Source organism: Tinamus guttatus, unplaced genomic scaffold (genome assembly GCF_059628265.1).
Source record: "Tinamus guttatus ecotype Peru unplaced genomic scaffold, ASM5962826v1 Tinamus_guttatus_pri_ptg000177l, whole genome shotgun sequence".
In the NCBI taxonomy this organism is placed as follows: domain Eukaryota; kingdom Metazoa; phylum Chordata; class Aves; order Tinamiformes; family Tinamidae; genus Tinamus; species Tinamus guttatus.
Genome location: NW_028288711.1, coordinates 436,819 through 457,351, shown reverse-complemented (window position 1 = coordinate 457,351; position 20,533 = coordinate 436,819). Strand labels below are relative to the sequence as shown.

At 47.3% G+C, this 20,533-nt stretch overlaps 1 protein-coding gene across 1 annotated transcript in view; it reads right to left on the bottom strand.

Moving 5' to 3' along the window:
* Positions 1-20,533, bottom strand: part of CACNA1B (calcium voltage-gated channel subunit alpha1 B) — a 272,146-nt gene that overhangs the window by 16,987 nt on the left and 234,626 nt on the right. Inside the window, exons 34-38 of the mRNA XM_088523279.1 lie at positions 19,973-20,038; positions 19,181-19,272; positions 17,788-17,938; positions 13,822-13,949; positions 7,094-7,190 (exon numbers count right to left, since the gene is read on the bottom strand). Of these exons, the coding sequence (XP_088379405.1) occupies positions 7,094-7,190; positions 13,822-13,949; positions 17,788-17,938; positions 19,181-19,272; positions 19,973-20,038 (534 nt within the window). The remainder of the gene's footprint in view (positions 1-7,093; positions 7,191-13,821; positions 13,950-17,787; positions 17,939-19,180; positions 19,273-19,972; positions 20,039-20,533) is intronic.

Genomic DNA, 20,533 nt, shown 5'->3' with positions numbered 1-20,533 from the left:
CTGTTTAGAAACTTCCTTAGAGCCATATCAGACACGGCTCTGCATTTCCTTTCCTGGAGACTTCACACAGCTGGAGGAAGCTGCTGAGCACTAATCTACCTGGGCAGAGGTTCGCAGCAGAGGCAAAGCTTTATCTGGGCCGCTTCCTCGGGGTGAATTTCATCCATGTCTGAAAGCTGCTTAGACTGCGCCACTGATCCCTATCGCTGCACCGAAACCTTCTCTTTGTTTCACAAGAGCCCAACATGCTGCTAAAGAAATTAAAAGCGTGTTCTGCAACAGCATAAAACGCACCGAGGCAGTAAGGTGCCAAGGTGTGCAGGAAAGACCAGCTCTTGCTTTGGCTCAGGGTGGATTTGCAAAGACACAAGTGGTCACCACGCTACAAATATTCTTGGCATGGAGCCCAGTTCCTAGGCCAGGTCCTGTGCAATCCTGGGCAGAGGGACACCCTTGTCCAAGGGAGTCCTGGGGTGCAGTGCAGCTTAACTGAGATGTTTTGGGAACGTGCCCAGGGTCGGCTTCCTCCTTGCTGGTGCTAGATACTGATCAGAGCTGGGAGCACGAGCTGGGGCCTCCGACCAGGTGCTCCCGCGTTCACCTGCTTGCAGTGACCCCAGTAAGGGTGGCCTATTCTGCCTGAAACCTCAACACATTTCTGGAATAAGCCTGATTTGATGAAGATTTGAATATAATGCTTTATGTCCTTATACTGCATAGGAGGAAATAGATTATATCAAAGTTTAGTAGTTTGGCAAGCTCTCTGCCATTCACAGAATAGACCAAACACCCCAGGGGGGCTGCAGAAAGACAGAGAAGTGACTGAGCTTATTAGGCTTGGCCAAGACAATCCGAATATTAGGCAACAGAAAGGCCAGATTGATAACCCAGGACTTATCCCTCCTTCCCAGTACTGGAGAGTCATCCTGTTTGGAGCAGTCTCTGACATGCAATTTTTCAAAAATGTAATTGAGCTGCCTTAGGCATTCTGCTGTTCTCAGAGAGGATGTTTCTCCTGATATCTTTTGCCAGTCAAGGAGAAAACATTGTCGTCCCCCCGCTCCAAGCCAACGCAGTGGCAGTTGGGTGAGGACTTGCCGGGGGACTCATGCCTGACATTGGCACGGATGGGTGCTGCTCACTCCCGTCACGTCACACAGCTGCACGGTCCAGGCGTTTCCACCTCATGGTTGCTCTGGTCAACCCGCAGTGATGAGGGAAACCAGCCCTGCTCTTTTCCAACTGCTCTAGTTGACTATGGATGGAGGACAGCTGCTGCAGGCACTCACATCTGATCCATGAAATAAGAATTCCTTCCTTTTGATTCACTGTTTTTTGTCTCTAGATCTGCCAGCAGCATTTGCAGCAGTGAATGTGCAAAAAGTCTATTTCTGTGGTGAGCAAACACTCCAATGAGCTGAGAGCTGCTACTCGCGTTATTACTCATCTTAGGAGCACGGTGCACACTGCAGGGATGAGCGGCTAGTGCCACGGCAAGCCCTGTTTCCTAAGGGCTGTGCCTAACAACAGCAATCTCAAGGAGCTCTCAAACATACCCTGAGGTTATCTCCACGTCAGATATGCCACTGAGATATGCCTCATTGATAATTCTATGACAGTATCACATGCTGGCAAGGCCACAAGAACTTAATCTGTTTGCTCAAGCCGAATGGGAGCAGCATTTCAACTCAGACTTCTGCCCTCGGCGCACAACACGTTACAGCAAAGTTTCCACATCAGCACGAGCCCGTCGCTACTGAGAGTGCCCCAGAGAATCCAGCCTCAGTGGGAGAAGGAGGGTCAAAGAGATGGAGAGCAAAGGAAGATGCACGGAAGTGAAGAGCAAGCAGATGGGAAATAACACCTCCCAGGAGAGCTCTACCCTCAGGGAAATCAGCACCCAGTTCACTCTGGGACTGAAGCGTCCCAGCTCCCCCACTGACTTTCTAGCCTGGCCTCCCACAGGGCACGGAGGCAGGACACAGCCCGCGGGAGACACGTGCAGCCCCAGGATCCAGCGGTGATGAGTGCAGAGCGCAGCGCGTCGAGGGGAGCAGGGCAAACCCCGCGAGCCCCTCCGCGACAGGGCCCTGCTGTACACGTGCCACTTACCCCAAAGGTATTTGCTGATTTTGCACCTATTTTAATTTATTGACACTTCCACAGAAACAATTTTAAAGGAGCTGTAATCCAATCAAAATTGTTAAAAACTGTCAAAGGCAAGTATTTCAATTGGCCTAGATTTACTTTTTGAAAAATTAATCAAGATTATTGGTTTTGATTTTCAAGTATATTGATTTTCACCCCTATCGAGGATGGGAAGACAAAAAAAACCCTCAACACTTTGCATACACCATAGGCAATAATATGACAAAAACAACAGTTAGCTATTTAGCTACTCTGCATATACCCTGCTTAAAATAAAATCAGTATCTCCTCCCCCAACTCTAGTGCTCCGATTCTTCTGTCAGAAATCACTCTTCCAGACCACATTTTAGCAGTTCCTGATGCTTTTGAATACGATGTAAAATTTGATTAAAAACATAGAGAAAAAAACCTAATTTGTAAAATTGCCTTTTTTTTTTCCTAGGCCCTAAAGGAAAAGGGAAGAACACGGGCGATGCAAACGCTGCTGCCTTCCCATCCCGGCAAGGAGCTTCCCGCTCTTGGGAGCGGCTGCTGCACCGACGGAGAATGAGTGATCTCGGATGGGGATGGATGAGGCTGGAGGAAAGGCCAAATTCCCACCTCATCCCTGTGCTCGGCAGCAATTGCCTTTTCCCCCCTTCGCTGCCTGCATTGGTGCCCAACGCGTGCCAGGAACCTGCCTCCTGCCCTGGCTTTAGGTCATTTTTTTTAGGTGCATCCTCTCTTGAACACCAGCCTGAGAGACCGAGAACATGAGAGGAGCTCTTGATGCTTCTGCCGCAAAAGCCCCAGAGGCAGCAGCTGGGATGTCTCCAGCGGCTCTTAATTAACTCTGTGCCCCACAGAAGGGGGAACTGGCAGATAACGAGATAGCAACGAATCAGAGCTGGGGGAGGGAGGCACCGCTTTTTCCCCCAGGCACTGGTGCGGTCAGGAGGGGTGCAGACGCCCCCAACATTCACTTTATTGTAGCTGGGCAAATAAAGGCAGAAATAACCAGAAAGCAAAGCTTTGTGCCAAAGAAAGTGTGCCCAGAATTTGTGCCCTTTCAGCAGATCTGCTGATAAAAAACTCTGGAACAAACAGTCATATAGACAGGGAATAGTCATACACACAGGGGGGAATGTTGATCCTTGGGCCAAAGGGCAAAAGAGAATCGACGCAGGGTTTAATATAGGTCTCCTTCTGCCTTCAACTTGACCCAGAAGAGGTTCATTGGATGCAAACACAAATATTTGCACCATAAATCTTGCTCACCAAAACCATTCATCCAAATGCTAACAGGAAGAGGACCCCAGCGAGCTACAAATACCATGAAATCTAGCTGGAAACTCCTCTGCATTTTAATGAAGAAAACCCCATGAGCAACACTGGCACAACCTCTGGGACAAGAGCTGCACCAGGAATCATCTCCAAATGTGAATAAATCCAGGACAATAGTGTGCTGCTCGCAGAAAACGAGGCTGAGTTTGGTGAATAAATGATTTGCTATGAATAATTCAGCTCGACCTAGTTGTAACGACGCTGCTCTGATTTAACTCTTCTGCCGGCCTCAGAGCAGCTGGATGTGGCGCATCCCTGCCCCACAAGCCCAACAGGGATGCAGGGCCGGTGCCAGGAAGTACGGGCTCCACGGAACAGGTAGCAGGGCTGATCAGCCAGCAAATGAACCACACAGAGCTTTGCCCAACCTGGTGCAGACCTTGCAATCTGCCCTGTCGCATGCCCGGGTAGCTCGTCCGCACCAGGAGGGAGGGAGTCAGAGCCCTCCTAGCGCCCGCAATAAGTCACACTTGCAGCAGGGTGTGCAAAGCTCTGCTCCGCAGCACGGAGCCAAGAGCCATCCTGCACACTTGCCTGGGGCACCTGCCACCTTACCAGGCCCCAGAAGAAGCAGGTAAAGAGATAACACTGGAAACGGATGGGGAAAGGCTTGGGTCGCCCTTCGTGAGGGGATGCTACCCTGAGACTCACGGTCCAGGCTCACAAGCCTCCTCCTGCTCCGCATGGCCGAGCTCGGAGGCTTAGCAGAGTCACGGGCATCTCCTCCTCCTGTTTAATGAGGAGCTCTGCAGTGCAACAGGATGGACAGACTCCGAAAAGCCGCTGCCAGCACCTGCCCCAATGACTGCAGCCCTCAGCCCCTGCCCCCAGCGCACCTTTTCTTCCCTCTTTTCACCTGCTGACAAGGAGATTCTAAAAGCATTGTTATAATTAATTTAAAAGCGTTGTTATTTTTTGTTGTCCTAATCCCCAGGGAGGATAGAGCTCTCCTGCAGCATGAGGAATGGCACCAGGATGGGGCCCCACACATGCACCCGCGGGCACCGCCGCTGCTGCTGACCCAGGAGCACAGCTGAGAAAGGAGGAGCAGCTGCCTGCAGGGCTGCGTGGCGGGGAAACCCAAACCAAACAACAGTGCAGACACGTGGAGAAGGCAGCACAGACACAGACAGCGGGGAACACAGACAAGACCGTTGCAAAGACAGAATGGGGAGAGATACAGTGGAGAGAAAGGAAAAAGGCAGACACATGGGACAAAAGAGCTTTTGCCAGACAGAACTAGTGAGTTTTGGAAAAAATCCTTTTAAGAGAGCAGGGACAGCGCAGTGACAAAATGCTGTCTGACAGCGCTGTCTAGGCTAGGCTGCACACCAGGGCGTCCCTGCCTCCGTGTGCACGGAGCTGGCGGCGGCTCCGCTCCGACGCGCACGAGCGGCTGCGGGGCCGGGCTGCAGCATCATGGCCACGTCCCCTGCGGCACCCGGGCACGGCCGGAGCGACACGGGGGGACAAAGGCCCATGGCTGCCGAGGGCGCAGGGGCTCGCCTGGGGCAGGGGGTCCTCAGCGCGTCCGGCTTCGGGTGCGCGCTGCTCCCAGCGCTGCGCAGAGGCACAGAGGCAGGAAAGGCTCACGGCTGGGAGTGGAGGGGAGGCCAACCCACGGCCTTAAGCCATGGGGAAAAGTCAAATGTGGTTTTAGGTCTGGATCGCTGCATCTTGGGGCTATTGCACCACGTGCAAAATCAACCTGAGGTCCTCCCAAACCCTGAGGCCGTCTGGTTTGTTAGTCGGTGTGTAAAAACTAATGATGGAGGGTACAGGTGTCTGTGCTTTAAAAATAGTCCCCTCATAGGTAGCTAATTTCTGTGTGTGTTCTTTTTTTTAAGATGGACAAATTAAATCTGATATCAGCTAAAGCACAGGGAGAAGACTTAGTGAGCGCAGCCTCGGGAAGGCACATCGCCACCACCTCTGCCCGGGAGAGTCTGCCCGCAACAGCCCAAAAGGAGCAGACACACAGAGAAGCCACACTAGCAAAACCAAGGGGCTTGCTTAAAATGTCAATTTTAACACATTTGAGAGTGGCAGGTAAAGTGTGTTGACTTAGTGATTCTGGTATACCCACAAGACCCCAACCAGCCTGGTTCCCCAGTGGCAAACATCTATTGCCCGGATTTCAGCAGCAGCACAGATGCTCTGTAAGTCACTGGAAACTCCAAAGTCCTAAATGGAGCCACTGATTTCATTTAAAGCATTCAGCATCTATGTATAATTGTAACTCTGTGTGAACGTGTGTCCATCCAATCTGTAATAACTAAGAGTTTCAAGATAACCGTTTTGAGGCAGCCAGCTTTCCCAAGGGTATTTGAAACAAGGTGGGTATGAAGAGTTCCTGACAGAGATGCTCTTTTAGATCAGCTGCTGTGGTGGCCACAAACACACCAAAGGGAACACTGAAAGGTTACCTAACTGCTGAACTTTAAGGTTAGGTTTAATATTCTTTGTATTTTAAAGCCTCATCCACTAAGGAAGGATCTTGCATAAAGTGTTACATGAACCTCTTCTTGCTGCTTTGTTCCCCAAGCACAGGCTGGTAGGCTTAGGCTTAGGTTTAGCTTAAGCCTCATGGCAAAATCTTGCCTCCAGTGAAAAAAAAAATGAGCGCTGCAGGGAGATTTGGTGGGATCTGACTCCATTGCACCCCATTGCAGCACAGCTTGGGCTGCAGTGATTAGGCTTCGTGGTGGCTGCAATAACCTGCAGCGTCTCGGTCAGCTGGAAGCTGACTCACACCCCTGCTAAATGCTTTTAGCAAGTCTGTAAGTCTCTCCCTCTAAAAGTGTGAGGTTCAGCGCTAAAAACTCCCAAGGAATCGCCCCTGCAAAATGCAAATTTCCCAATACCCTGCTTGGAAACAACATGGCTCCTCCTGGCAGGATCTGGCCCTGCCCTGTGATTTTGACTTTGCACCTGCCCGAGCTGCTGCTGCATTCATCAAAGCAGCATCTGAACCGCAGCCACTCACTGACTTTGGGGTATAATGTGTTCCTGTGGTTCAATTAAAAAGCCCTTTTTCAGAATAAACAGTTTGAGTAATTTTGTCTTCCCATCTTAAACGGTCGGAGTTAAAATAATTTCTTTAACAAGCGCATTTAAGGAGCCCTTCTGGTGATGCCTCTGTTTAACAGCTTGCTAACTCCTACGACAGTGCCTACTCTAATTACTCTCAGCTAATTAAGAGGGAAAAACAAACCAATCTAGCTATTGAAGGCTAGCGAGAGTGGATAGTCTAAGGGCTGTACAGAGATGGATGAGGGCTGTATTGGCAGGGTAAATTGCGCATTAGCATCCTCCCGCCCCCAAGTAGACTAAATGGAAGCAGAATTATGGGGAGAGAAACATCAATAAAAAGAGCAGAGACATAGTTCGAAAGACAAACGGATGTGCCATAGTTTCAGAGACCAAAAAAAAAAGGAAAGAAGAAAGAAAAAAGTTACAAAAAAAACAGAAAGTTCAAAATCCAGTCTGCTTCAAAAGCAGATAAAGCACTAGAAAGAATCCAGGAGAACAGCACTGATGTCACAGAAAAAAATGGCCCCCGTTACAGCCACGGCACAAAAAGCTGGTGGTTTGGCGAGAGCGTGGAGGGCAGGTGGTCTACCTTATAGGCAACGCGAGCTGGGCATTTCTTCCCAAGGCCTAGAGGTGGGGACATGTGTCTCAGCATCTCGTACATGTCAGTGTAACTGATGCGCCCACTGGGAGTCATGGGGAGAGGGGCAAAAGCAGGAGGATACAGAAATCAAACCAGAGCAGAAGGAAAAAGAGAAAGAAAATAAAAGAAAGAAAAAAGGGGGGGAGAAGGGAAAAGGGCAACACAGCAGAGCAAATGAAAAGGAACAGAGAGAAGGGAAGAGGGGAAAAGCAGACAAGAAAACAGATATCTGGTTAATCAGATTTCTCAGGAAAACAAAAACAACATAACAAGGTGGCTAAATCGCAAGGTTTCTCCGCTTCCGCTCCTTTGCTTCAGCACTCAGTGTCTCCTCCTCGCTGCAGAGAAATCCCAAGCCCCCCATCCCTGAGCCCCGCAGAGGCCGTTGGGAATGAGGGAAGCGTCCGGAGGGGAGGGCAGGAACGTGGGAGCGCTGGCGGCTCCGCTGGCTCTTCCCTGCCGCCCCAATCCAGGCAGTCGGAAAGGTCATGTTCACCATGCTGGGGAGAGCTGGGAGGCAGAGTTATGGGACAGAGACAGAAAACACCTCAGTTTTACTGTAGGGACTAAAGAGCTTGATTTTCAGTCTAGCTTACAGGCTAAAAAAGGGCAAACAAGGGAAAACCTAACACTTTTGTTTGTTTTCTAATGAGGACAGACCATGACTGCTCTGACTCCAAGCAAACGGTGCAACGCCGCAAACCTCGGCCAGCACTGATTGCCCTCAGTCAAAACTCAGTGTTGACAAAACCAGAGCCCTGTGCTCAATCTGAGGGAAGGTGGTAGAAAAGGGATTCCTTTTTCCCTTGCATGGGGGAAGGGATGCATTCCCTTCCCTTACACTTTGCTCAAGCTGGACCTACTGCCAGCAACACCAGCTGGTGGTCCTGAGCCTAAGAGGGAATCAGGAAGGATGGAGATTTGGGAACAGGCCTTTAGACCTATTGCCATTTTTGATGCCATCCACCCTCTGTGCATATTGGGGGCAACTGAAATCCCACCCTGAAAATCAAGAGAGGCAGAAAAAAGTAAGAAATCTGCCTAGTTAACCTCTTGTTAGCTCTGCTGAAACTGTGACCGCAACTGTGGCAATCTCACTTTGTTTTCCCAGGAGGCTGCCTGCTTGTTATATTGTGTAATCCTGGGCTGCCTTTCATCTGAGGAGACTCAAGTATATCACAGAACAATTTTAATTAATGTTACTTCCCTTGAAAAGCAGGAACCTATTATCATCCCCACTGTACCATGAGGAAACCAGGACCTGAGGCATTCAGATGAAACATAGTTCTTGCAGCAGGACAGCTGCACAACCGGCACCCCAACACCTCTCCTGCCACAGACCTGAATTCCTACACAAAGCTTGGATGCAGGCGAGGACTGGGGAGAGAACTGATCAAGCAAAAAGCATCCCTTCCTGTCAGTAATAACTAACTTGGTTAAAATACCACCCAGATTTTACAGCCCAAAATTAAGTTAAAGGCTGATGAGACTGAAATTGTAATTGCAATCTGTGACACAATCCTGGCTCCTCTTCTGCACCGAACCCCCACTTGGCAGTACAGGGGCTTGCTGGTGTGTGGTGCCCCTTGAAGATGCCTTCTTTGCGTTGCACATTAACCCTCAGCCCTCAGTCCGAGGTGGAAAACACCGGGGTTGGGAAGACCCATGGCAGCTCCCCACTCTGGGCATTTCCACTATGCATCCTTCACCTTCTCCTTATGTTCTCCTTGCAATAACAGCAGAAAAAATCCTTATCTATATCAAGGTCCTCACTCATGTCCTGAGCACCCTGCCGAGAGGCATTAGCCTGCCTGCAGTCTTTGCAAGATCTGTCCCTAATTCTCCACTTTTGCTCTCAGAAACAGGAGAGCTTTTCTAGTCCATGAGGCAAAAGGCTTCACTCTCTGCATATCACATCTGTCAGCCTCAGAGATGCAAGTGTTGCTCCCAAGGCAATCCACAGGTGCTGGGGTAGACAGAGATCTCATTCCTTCGCCTCTCGCTGGTTGTTCTGCTGACAACTTAGCTCGCCTCCAGATAAAACGTCTTTTCAACTCAGGAAAACAAGGATTCAAATGTTAAGTCATTTGAGGGACAGCACTATGAAGCTAAAAGTAAATAGACCTAAGACTCCCTAGAAGCCTTCAGATGACATTTCTCTCTGGTGGATATGTACAGGGAGTATTCAAATCCTGGGTGGCTTTTGCCCACCACTTTCCCTCCGGATCACAGCTCTGGAGTCCCCTGTCTCATAAAGCTGCCTGTCTCCAGCCAGCTGGGGGGTGGGAGGAGACGGGGAAGAGATGCATCGAGGAGAAAGGCGGCAGTCACTCCACCACTCCGGCTCACGCGGCGGAGCGTTGCGTTACGGTTTCTTTTCTGTATCATTTGCAATTGCACTCGGGGTAAAAAGAAACGAAAACACAACGGAAAATGCTGGAGGGAGTCTCCGAAGTTGCAAACCTTGTATGCCACCCTATGAGGGCACTTCTTTCCTAAGCCCAGGGGTGGAGCAATAACACGCAACAAATTGTACATATCCTTATAATGAATCCGGCAGCTGGAAAGAAAACATCAGATGTTACAACAGCAAAAACAAAGAGGCACCAGCCTCCCACCAGCAAACAGGAGAGGTTGGAGGGCAAAACACACTGGAAAAGCATATTTAGTCAGATAAACACTGGGTTTGCACAGAAAGCGCTTTGCCACAGACAGAGAGAGAACTTCCAGCTGATCAACAAAAGCTCTGTCCTCATATTTTCTTCTCTGACAAGCTTCGGTGTCAAATGAAAGATTTTTCAACCGCTGCGTTTAGTTACCTTTGTCGCTCACCTTTTAGCTGTCTGTGCCTGACCATACACCCACGTGACAGTCCCTACTTATTGCCCAGGTGCTGCAATGGACAAGAGAAACCAGAGCTCACAGCACACCCAAATTCCCTTGGTTATTACTGGAACTTGAACTACCCAGTTCAAAGATCTTGGGAGCCTCCACTTTCCACCGTTACTACCTAAGTAACCCCAGCCTGGCTAGATTTTGCTGCAGATACAATAAGCAATTCGTTGTGGCCAGAAAGGGCCACATGAGTCTTCCCAGGCCCATCTGCACTAAGAAAATTGAGCCTTCATTACCACAAGTTGAAATTAGACTCTTTGTCTTTATGGTCAGTCTAATTAACTCATAGCAATATTTTCAGCTAAATTAATGGCAGGATTAAATTTCTTAATCTGTTTTAAGTAACCAAATCATGTACAGCAAGAGCTGGGCTGAACATCAAAATGACCTGCAAGGGAAAATGAGATGATTTGGCTTCACTTGGCTTATTTTGGTACATTATGAATAGAAGGCTGGGATGTGCTGGAGTTGCTCCTTCAACAGTATTTTCTTTTAGACATAAAAATTTAAGGTCTGTTCAAAACTTTCAAAATCAACTCAAAAATGTTAATATAGAACCAGATCAAATGAAATTGTGCAGGTCTTCACTGAAGGCCTTACAGTTATAAAAAGTACTTATAATTATAAAAAGCTATTTATATTATTACCGTAATCGAGTCCAAATTGAGTTTTGTAAAAATCAATCTGCAGAGAAAATGTATAAGCAGTTCCATGGGTGCTCTGAGAGCTGGCAGATTTACTACACCAGAAGGTCACAGTGGCAAATTAGGACCTGCAACACATGGGCTTCTTTCTTAGGTTGTTTCAATTTTGTGTGTGGTTTATTTTTGCTAACTGCATCCTGCCCACTCAGACAGTGACTCCCTTGGGTGGCCCTGCACCTTCTCCTGAATCCACTGCCAGTTCTCCCTGCTAGCCACATGGGAATGAGTCAGGAAAACGGGAAGGCAAGACAGGTATTTCCCATGTTTCTAAGAAAGATGGGTGTTTTGAAGTGAGGCTGAAAGGAATAATGCTGACTTGCTTTATACAGCCTGAGCAAAGAAAAGCACTATGAACCCCAATGCCCTTTGCTTTCCCAACTCATCCTGAAATTCAGGATTAAAGAGGATACAACCAGGCGAGGACGAAGGAAGGTTCCTTTTATTCTGGCATCGCCTCACCCAGCTGCTGGTGGCCACAGGGCCCTGGATCGGGGAGGTCTGCGGCCGAGTTCTCTCGCTCTCTCTGCCTTGCTGCATGTCCATGACTCCATCTCTAAAGCCGATGCTTTAATCATACTTACCCCACTGGGCAGGATACATGGTTAGAACAACAACAGTTGCTAGTTGCTTTTTTTGAACCTGTGTTTGAATATTTTTCCCCGGAAAGCTTTACAGAAAGTTGGATGTTGTAACAAAAAGTATCACTGAAAATAGGTATGTAAACACACATACGTTACATATATGTTTAAGGCACTATTTGCACAGCAACAGTATAACAACACTGGTACTTTTTTCTCTTGCAGCATCCTTGCACCTGAGGGTCTTGTGAAGGTGAACAAACATTGCCACTTTCACACGGGAAAAGCAAATGAGAGTTGAGAGAGGGCCTGAATTAGTGAAAGATGGAAGGGGAATCTGTTTGCTTTTATCTAAGCATCCCGTTAACACTGTGCTTTACAGTTTTCATGCAAAATATACCACAGTGATCATGGTCTCCCTATATATGTATAGACTGAGCTTACAAACAAAAGCTGAAACAAGACAACTGACTTTGGAGAATAAAAATTGGATGGACTCTTCCCTTCTGGGAGTTCAACCAACCGCTGAAACAAACAACTGAATAAAAAAAATTAAAAAAATGAATAAGAAGTGTGTTCTCTAAGTTCTGTATCTTCAGATCAGAACTGGATGTATTGCTGGGAGCTGTACCTGAAGATGAGTTATTAAGTTCTGTTCACGGGTAGCTATGGGAAATAAGATGTCCAGATCTTCATGAGAGTTCAGAACAAATGATCCACAGGTCTGTTCTGGCCTTAAATTGTAAATGGATTTCAGATTACTTTTAAACTATGGAAATGTTAGTCCTGCCCAGGAGAACACTAATGGTTTTAGCGGAAATATTCACACACGGAAAATCCTGAACATGTGCATGGTTTGGGGGTTAAGCCTTGAGTATATCATAGCCTTGGCTGCCCTTTGGTTTGCATTTCTGCACCCAGTCATGCTGCCAACATCAGTAGCTTTACACTGGGGCAAGACAAGAAAAAGGTTAGAAAAAAACAGAATCAGGATCTTAATCTGCAGCACATCCTGTATTAAAAGCTCTGAAAGTGAGAGGAGCTTCCCCTAAGCACCTCACTGAGTGTAATCTCCGAGCCCGGAGCTAACGGAGCAAACAAATCTTGCTATAAACTTTCTGCTTCTGCCTCTTCGAAAGTGGACGTCACCTGAACATACAAACATTTTAAGAAGTATATTGATACTTTCTCTTTGTCCCACCCCCTTTAGGCATATAGCTTCTCCTACTGATGCTAATCAGAGCCAAGATTAATTCTTAAGAAGAAAATAGGTATTCCCAAGTTTTCAGTTTCATTGAGATTTTCTAGGGGTAAGAGATAGGATTGGATTTGAAAAAAAAAAGGAGAAATAGTTATTGCTGCCTGCCAAATGCTCACAAAGGACATGTTTGCATTACAGAACACATGGTAATAAAATCTGCTTAGAGATTAGGAACTCCGAGAATGTTTGCGGGGAACATGCACACTCCTAGTATAGATGGCTTTGAGCAAGTTTAAATTGCACAAATTTCGGAGACAGGCAGTCGTTTTGGAATAGTTTTATATATAAAGTTACTATATTTGTGTAAATCAAGCTGAGTGAGACTTTAAAGCAGTTTAATTGCATCCTAGCAGGTAGTTTCAGATCCTTTTGATACATCCACTTCCCACACCGATCTCTACCGAGGGGAAATAAAAAAGAGTGGAAAGACTGAAGGGCCTGGAGGCAGCTTCATTACACATACACAGGAGATTCACTGCAGAGTAACTCGTAGGGAGGAAGATAGATACAAAATTAGTAGGGTCTTGGTGGGGGAAAAAAGGCTATTTCCCAAGCAGCTGAACATCAAGCAAATTTCTGTGACTTGGGTCCCAGGAGATCTAGCAGTGGAAACACCACAGTCACCAGGACCATTGCGCAGTGATTTGCCTCTGGCGAAGGCGAGAAGTATCTTAAAGTCAGTCTTGCTGTAAAAGTAACCAAGCAACATGGGCGAGTGGGATTGGAGATGCGGGTTTCTCAGCCGGGAGGGAGAGACGGGGCTTAAGGGAGCACAGCGAGGCTCAGCCTCCAGGGCATGGGGAGAGCTGCCGGGGCAAGAGATTCAGCACATTTTTATCTTTAAAAATGGATGAAGAAACCAAAGGCATTCGAAGCTGCTCTCGGAAGTCCTAAACATCTTGTCTACTTGTCCATTCAGCCAAGATCATTTGAACTTAGTCTATTCTTTTTTGGCAGTGTGTGCACTAGCAGGCAGGGGGATTGTGGTGTTCTTTATCAATTTGTTGGTTCTCGTGCCTATGTAAAGGAAATTCCCATGTAGTAACATGAAATTATTTAAATTCCAGTGCTTTGTAAACTGAATTTGAAGCATCCCCTTCCAAAGTTACTTCCATCTTTGGAATTCTTTTCCTTCTGGAGCTCTACTCACATACACACAAACAGCCTGTTCTTAATATTCTGTGCATATACAACATATACCCATTACTCCACATACAAGTATAACAGCGTACATACCAGGCAGCTGGGTCGTATTCAGCCCAGACACGAACAAACTCATCCAAATGGTGTGGGCCAAGGATGGAGGAGTCTCTTGTCAGGTATTCAAAATTGTCCATAATCACAGCCACGAATAAGTTTAGCATCTGCAGAGAGGAACCAAAAATAGAGTTTAGAAGGAAGGAATAAATAAATAAATAAATAAAAAGTTGGAAGTTGAACAGGAGTATTTCACTTAGGACACGTAATTTCTGCACTGAGCCCATTGCTGAGTTTTTGGGCCAGCAGAATTGTCTAAATCTTCCTTGGCAGCCTAGAGTAGCCGCTCTGCTCGCAGGAGAGCAATGCTGCAATATGAGGTCCTCCCAGCCCTGTGCTCTGCCTGACCCTTTTAAAAAGAGCAAAGTGCAGCAGGTGGATGGGGAAGCAAGAGAGATCAGAAAGTCTTCCCAGGTACGCACCAGATACACCACCCTGCAGCCCCACCTGAAAATGACTGTGGTCTCAGGCCAGAAAGGTTGAGCCACATGAAGCCATTGCAAAGCAGAGTAGGAATGGCTGCTTTCTAGATCCTGAGAAGGAAATCTCTGAAAACTCATAGTTTAGAAGTATGTTGTGAGGATGTGTTGATGACAGCTTTTTCTTACAGCGCCTCTTACTCATGGCAGTACTATAAGTTGCTTTCAACAAGTTCCAAAAAGAGACCAAGAAACGGCTACATCCTGGAGAAGGAATCCCAACCAAGGAGGAGCAGCCAACTCGTAGTTCACACGCAGATCAAGAGTGACTTCAGTTCTGTGGCCACCTCGGCTGAACACCCAACACCTGGGGCACCTAACAGGCCCCGCAAACAGAGCTGCAGAGACCCTGTTGTCCTCTCCTCCTAACCTGCCCTCTGCAAGCTGATTTCCATTCTGCAGCACAGGGAGCTTTTGAGTAATGTGCTTACCCTCATTTGGCTAATGCATTTGGGTAATGTCCTTAACCTCAGGCGTAGCTCTACAGCAGGACCTTCCCAGCAGCGGCTACTGCACATCTCAGGTGCCAGGAACGCAGCCAACATCCCTTCCTCATGCAATACCAGCATAAACTGGCACCTGGGCTGCCTCAGGTGGCTCTGGATTATGTGGCTCTCCTGAGAACACCTCCAGAGCTTACAAATTGAGACAGAATGACTAGCAGAAAACCACCACTCTCCTAGTTTAGGCTCATAGCAATTCAAGCCTTCAAAGATACCCAAAAAGACAAGAGACAGAGCACATAAAAGGATACGTTCCCTAACAGCTACCATCTAACACAGAGCCTGGCAAATACTCTCCGTATATAAAGATTTTCCTCTCATTAAAGCCAGTGATGTGGCAAGATACACAAGCATTTCAATGGTAAAATATCAAGGTGCAGAAAGTATGGAAGAGCAAGAAGGCAGGCAGGAATTGCTGTTCCTGTGCTGCATAAAGACCTGACAAGCACAAGGCAGCTTTCCATGTTCTTTTCTTTCTTTTCCCTCTGCAGGGAGGTTGATAAGCCCTTGTGAGCGCTGCTTGTCTGCACCATGCAGAGGAAGGATGATGAGCGAAGTGAAGCAGCTTGTGAGCTCTCTTGCTGTGATCAGCAAAACTAAACTGAATGTAGATGTCTCCAGCTGATCAGCATCTGCCAGTCATTAAAAGAAAAGCAGAAAAAAAGAAAAAAGCTTAGAAAAAGAAAAGCTTAGAAAAATTTACAGTCTCTTCAGTATTTCTGGATGATCTGGAGGGCAGAAGGAGACTTTCACTGCTGGACATGTAGCAAATGGGCTTCTGCTGTGAGAAACGATTCACTAACATGGTCAAACCCAGTCTATAATGACATTCATATACAACCGACTGCTATCAGGAAGTTCTCAGACCTTTAGTCCATCCATTTCCTAGAACTCACCTTCAGACTGCAACAGAGGAAGCCAATGCAAAGAAATGTATCTGATTTAATTGAATGTAAAGCAGAGAACAGAACCCAGCTCTCCAATGCATCATCTTGCACTAAGGCCCTGGCCTTTTGGAAAGCATCTCAGGGCATGTCATCTCCAGGCCACGCGATTCAACGTGCAGGAGAGAGCTCATCAACCCTGCTGGCTCCTAGGCGGCCGCAACGGCTCCCTCCTCTGCAGCAACGCGCGAGGGCACTGAGGAACAGGCCACCGCAGTGAGGACCGCTGCAGGGTCTCCCCATGAGCAATGCTGCTGCCATCCCACACGCAACTGCTCTTCCCAGAGCACGAGCAGCTGGCAAGACTGTGGTGAACTTGGCCCTTGATCTAAAGACCCTTTGCATTGCTCCCAGTTCCAGTCAGGACTCAGGACAGCTCTTCCTTACTTCTGTAAAATTACTCCCATTTGTTTTATTTCAATTTATATTTTTCAGCAGTGTAAATTACAGCTGGAAAATGATATCAGGCTGCACATCCAAAAAAGGACGGAAAAAAACTTACAGCCAAATGCATTACACGCTTTCCCCCAACTCTGTGGTGTAAGACTACCTCACAAACCATAAAAAAACAGCCCTCCTGGCAAGGCTGCGGCTCCATAATGGTTTATTCACTTGTGGGGAACCACAAGTTTTATTGCAATGAAGTGCTGAATGTGTTTTAAGAAATGAGTTACAGCCTCGCGCTGCACCCATCCAGCTGCCTGGCTTTGCGACGGCTGTTCCTGGAGCCGGGCTCCCTCTCCTTGCTCTCCACAGGGCTCTCCCCTCTCCTCACCACGGCAGGTTCCTGGGAGCGCTGACTCGGAGCCGAGGCTCACGCAAAGCTGGATTTTACACAGATGTGCTGCTGCCTGCAGCTCTGCTAGTGCATCTCAAGTGCGAGGGCTCACACGAGGTGAGTTTGGAGGGTTCTGGTTGATTTGGAGTTTGTTTTTTTTAAGATGCAGGAACCACCATTCAGCTGAAAACAACCAAGCCTATTTCTGATGCTAGGTAAACGGTTTATACCAGGAGAGATTTTAGCCTTAAATGCAGAGCACTGAAGGAATCAGTAAATGAAGCAGTAACTTCGTATGAGCTTTCAGGGCTTCTTTTTTAATATATGCAGGAGAAAAAATCCACAGGATGTCAAAGGAGGAACAAGAGTTGGACAAATGATCTCCCTACCGGCCATTCGAGTATTTTAATCCACAGACAATATCAAACTTCCACAGGAACCTCCTTTTTTTTCCTGGTTAAAGGAAAAGCACACAAAGCACCTAATCATGTGTTTTAACGCAATCGCATGCAAGTGAACGTTGGCCTGATACACTCCCTTCTGGAGCATTTCAAAATCGTTATTTTTCATTTCTTGATGCTTAACTGAATCCCTTTCCCTGGTTCTCCATTCTACCATCCTAGTCATACAGAAAAGAGATTCTGAGCAAAGAGCTTTCTATGCATGCAAGTGATCAGAAAAGCGCTGCCACGTACGAGAAGATTAGACCGGTGCTGCATGACGTCCACCAGCAGGAATCAAGGACAACAGCTCCGTGTTTTTGCGTCTAAGGGTTTCCTTGACACGAAAGCAGAAGAAAACAATCCTGCTCTTTATTTGGAAAGCACCACAAAACAAAATCAAGCCATCAAATAAGCCTGACGCTCCCGTGCTGTCTTTGGAAAGCCCTTGGAGCCAAGACACCCTGGCCATTCTCACCTGATTCCCGTCTTCAAAGGACTGTGCCACAATTCAAGACAAAACAGATTAAAACTTGCTTAATTCCAAATATTAGACCTCCCGGAAGGAAGATAAAGCCCTTCCCTTTAAACTAATGACTAAATTATCTCTTTAGGGATTAAAGGGATCTTATCTCCAGGATGATAAAACGTTTTTTTAGCAGAGCTGTCGTGTATTGTTGTATAAATCATCATTAAAGAGGACAGGGAGACAGGAAAGTCACTGAGCTGAGGGAGGAAGAGGAGGATGGGGAGCAGGTCTGGACCAGCCCAGACACTTGAGCACCATCGCTGATGACTTACCAGAAAGGAGCACAGGAAGATGAAGGACACAAAGTAGAAATAGGCAAAATCGCTGCCGCATTCCTTCTTGGTGAGGCCGGAGAGCGGGTCACAGGCTCGGTTGCTCAGGCAGGACAGCATGATCTCGTGCCAGGCTTCGCCGGTAGCGCTCCTGCGGGGCCAGGGATCCGTGAGCCTTCCCGCGGGACGCGCCACGGTGCCAAACCGGGAATGGCTCCGTGCGGGGACGGGGCCCTGCGCCTGCATCCCAGCACCGCCCCTCCCAGGAATTCCCGCACAGCTCACAGGTGCTTTCAGGAACTCTTTGGGACAAGAAGAAAGCTCCATGCATACGGTGAGGATCAAAGCCACACAAACTGGGTACGGTGCTATTCATTCTGATACAGAGACATTCACCTCATCACCTGCTTCCAGACACTAAATGCCAGCAAAAAGCAGCCTTGGTGAAAGACCCTGGGATGAGCCTCGGGCACAGACACCCCTTATTTATCCTCAAAACAGTCTTGTAAGCCTTCCTCCTGGTCTTTGAGAGAACTTCGTGGTCAATGTAACCTGAAATAGCTTCCAGACCACTCAAAACTGTACAGCAGACTCTCCCTTGGTGGCATTCGGGTCTTGGTCCCACTCCTTGGAGGGTGCCAAAGCCCCCGTGCCCTCGTGGGGCTGCCAGCTCTGCCACCTCGCGTCCCCTCCCCGCTGGAGCCAGTCTGGAAGGAGACCGGGAGGTCCACACGCAAGCCTGAATAATTATCTGGTTTTATTAGATTTCGTAGTTTAGATTCAACTGATTATTTGGAGCTTGAGAGGGTAATTTGTCCTCCAGCTCTCTTCACAGAACCCATGCAAACCCAGTCCCAAGCAAGAGATCCCATTACAAGCATCGCATAATAAGTAAAGATAAGTAAAATCTTCCTGAAAGTGCCACAAATTTGGAGAAGGGTCTGTACTTCATTTTGCTTAAACTGATGCACATCAACTCTCCAATCATACTCCACTGAAACAAAATCTATATTTTGTTTTTCCTTTTTTCTTTTGAAAACGTGTTGTTTCCAGACAAAATGAACCCAGACGGAATTGGTTTCACTCTGAAGCAGAGGTGATGTTGACATATGAACTGCTAATTTGCTGGCAATGCAAAAATAACCAATTAAAGGAATTCTCACTTTAAAAAGTACATAGGTTTCAGGACTGGAAGGACATTAATCAGTGCACACACTGGCAGCAAGACTCTCATCAGAACCAGGAGAAACTCAGGTCTTTAAAGGACCTCAGCAGCACATATAAAACCCCATCACTGTCCCCAAGCAGGACCAGCTCTACTTACGTCACTCATATGTGGGAATACAAGGACTTATTTATCATCTGTATTACCAGTATTTTATGTTTGACTCACCTGAATAAAAGCATCAAGGCTTGAAGAAAGGTACGGAAATTATTGTGCCGATTAATGGATGTTTCATCATCTAGTGCAATGTTCCCAAATACCTGTGACAGAAAACAAGAGCAACTCAGGCCAAGCGCATCCCTGTGTGAACCTCACAGGAGTCATCAGCAAATGCAGGTAAAGTGAAGAAGAGTTCGTCCTAATTCAACCAATCTGAAAAGTTAGGAGTAATTTCTGTGCTGAAGAGGAAGACAGAACCATGTTGAGGAGAACCATGGGAGAAAAAGGTTAATATACTTCATCTTCAAACAGCTCCCTTCCAACACCACAGGGCCTATCTTCAGCTCCAGCATAGGCCATGAAAACTTTCTCATGTTTCTTTCAGAAAAGTGTACTGTGTGAGCTGCTCCTTGGTTCCAGCCCTTCCATATGCACTTATCACACAGAAATTCCACAGAAACACATGCCCACAGGGAGGAACACGTGCCCAAACCCAAGCACGTGGCTGCTGCGCTGCTGCTTCCAAGCCCATGGCAGCTGGTTTGCCTGCTCATGCTCTGCCTTGCGCCACCAGCAATATTTTTCTGTGCTGGGGCCACGTGCAACACAACATCTGGCAGCAGGGGTAGAAAAAGGAGCTTTCTTTGCACTTCGGGTTCACCTGACACCAGGCAAAAAGAAGCTTTTGCCTCGTCTGTAGGCAGATATTGATGCTGCTGCAGAGCCATTAGCCCATTTACACCTAGAACCAAAAGAACAAATGCAAACTACTTACAGTCGGGATTAAAGCTAAAATATTACCTGCATGCCAATAATGGCATAGATGAAGAACAGCATTGCAATGAGGAGACACACATAAGGCAAGGCCTGTAGAAAACAAGAAGGCAGAATTAACAGCAGCAAAAGTGTGCATCAGCTGGTACCAATTAGCTCTAGGGCTGCACAGCATTTCTTAATGCTGCTCACCCTTTGGACAAAGTAACTAAGAGGAGACTTGCAGCAATTCTGGTGACCTTCAGAAGATAAACCTCTGGAACCAGGTATTCATCAATCGCAAATCAACTTGGATTATTTCCAAGACCTCTGTATTCATAGAATCATAGAATTGTTAAGGTTGGAAAGGACCCCTAGAGATCGTTTAGTCCAACCCCCCTGCACACGCAGGGTCACCTACAGCACGTGACATAGGACTGCATCCAAGCGGGTATTCATATCCTTGCAAGCAGGTAAGTAAAAACACAAGAAACTCCACAGTAAGTGCTGGCATCAACGACAGGCACCTCCTATGCATAAGGACTCATTAGTTTCTAGAGTCCTTGCTGTCCACTCAATAGGAGAAAAAAAATCCAAGAAACAAGTTCC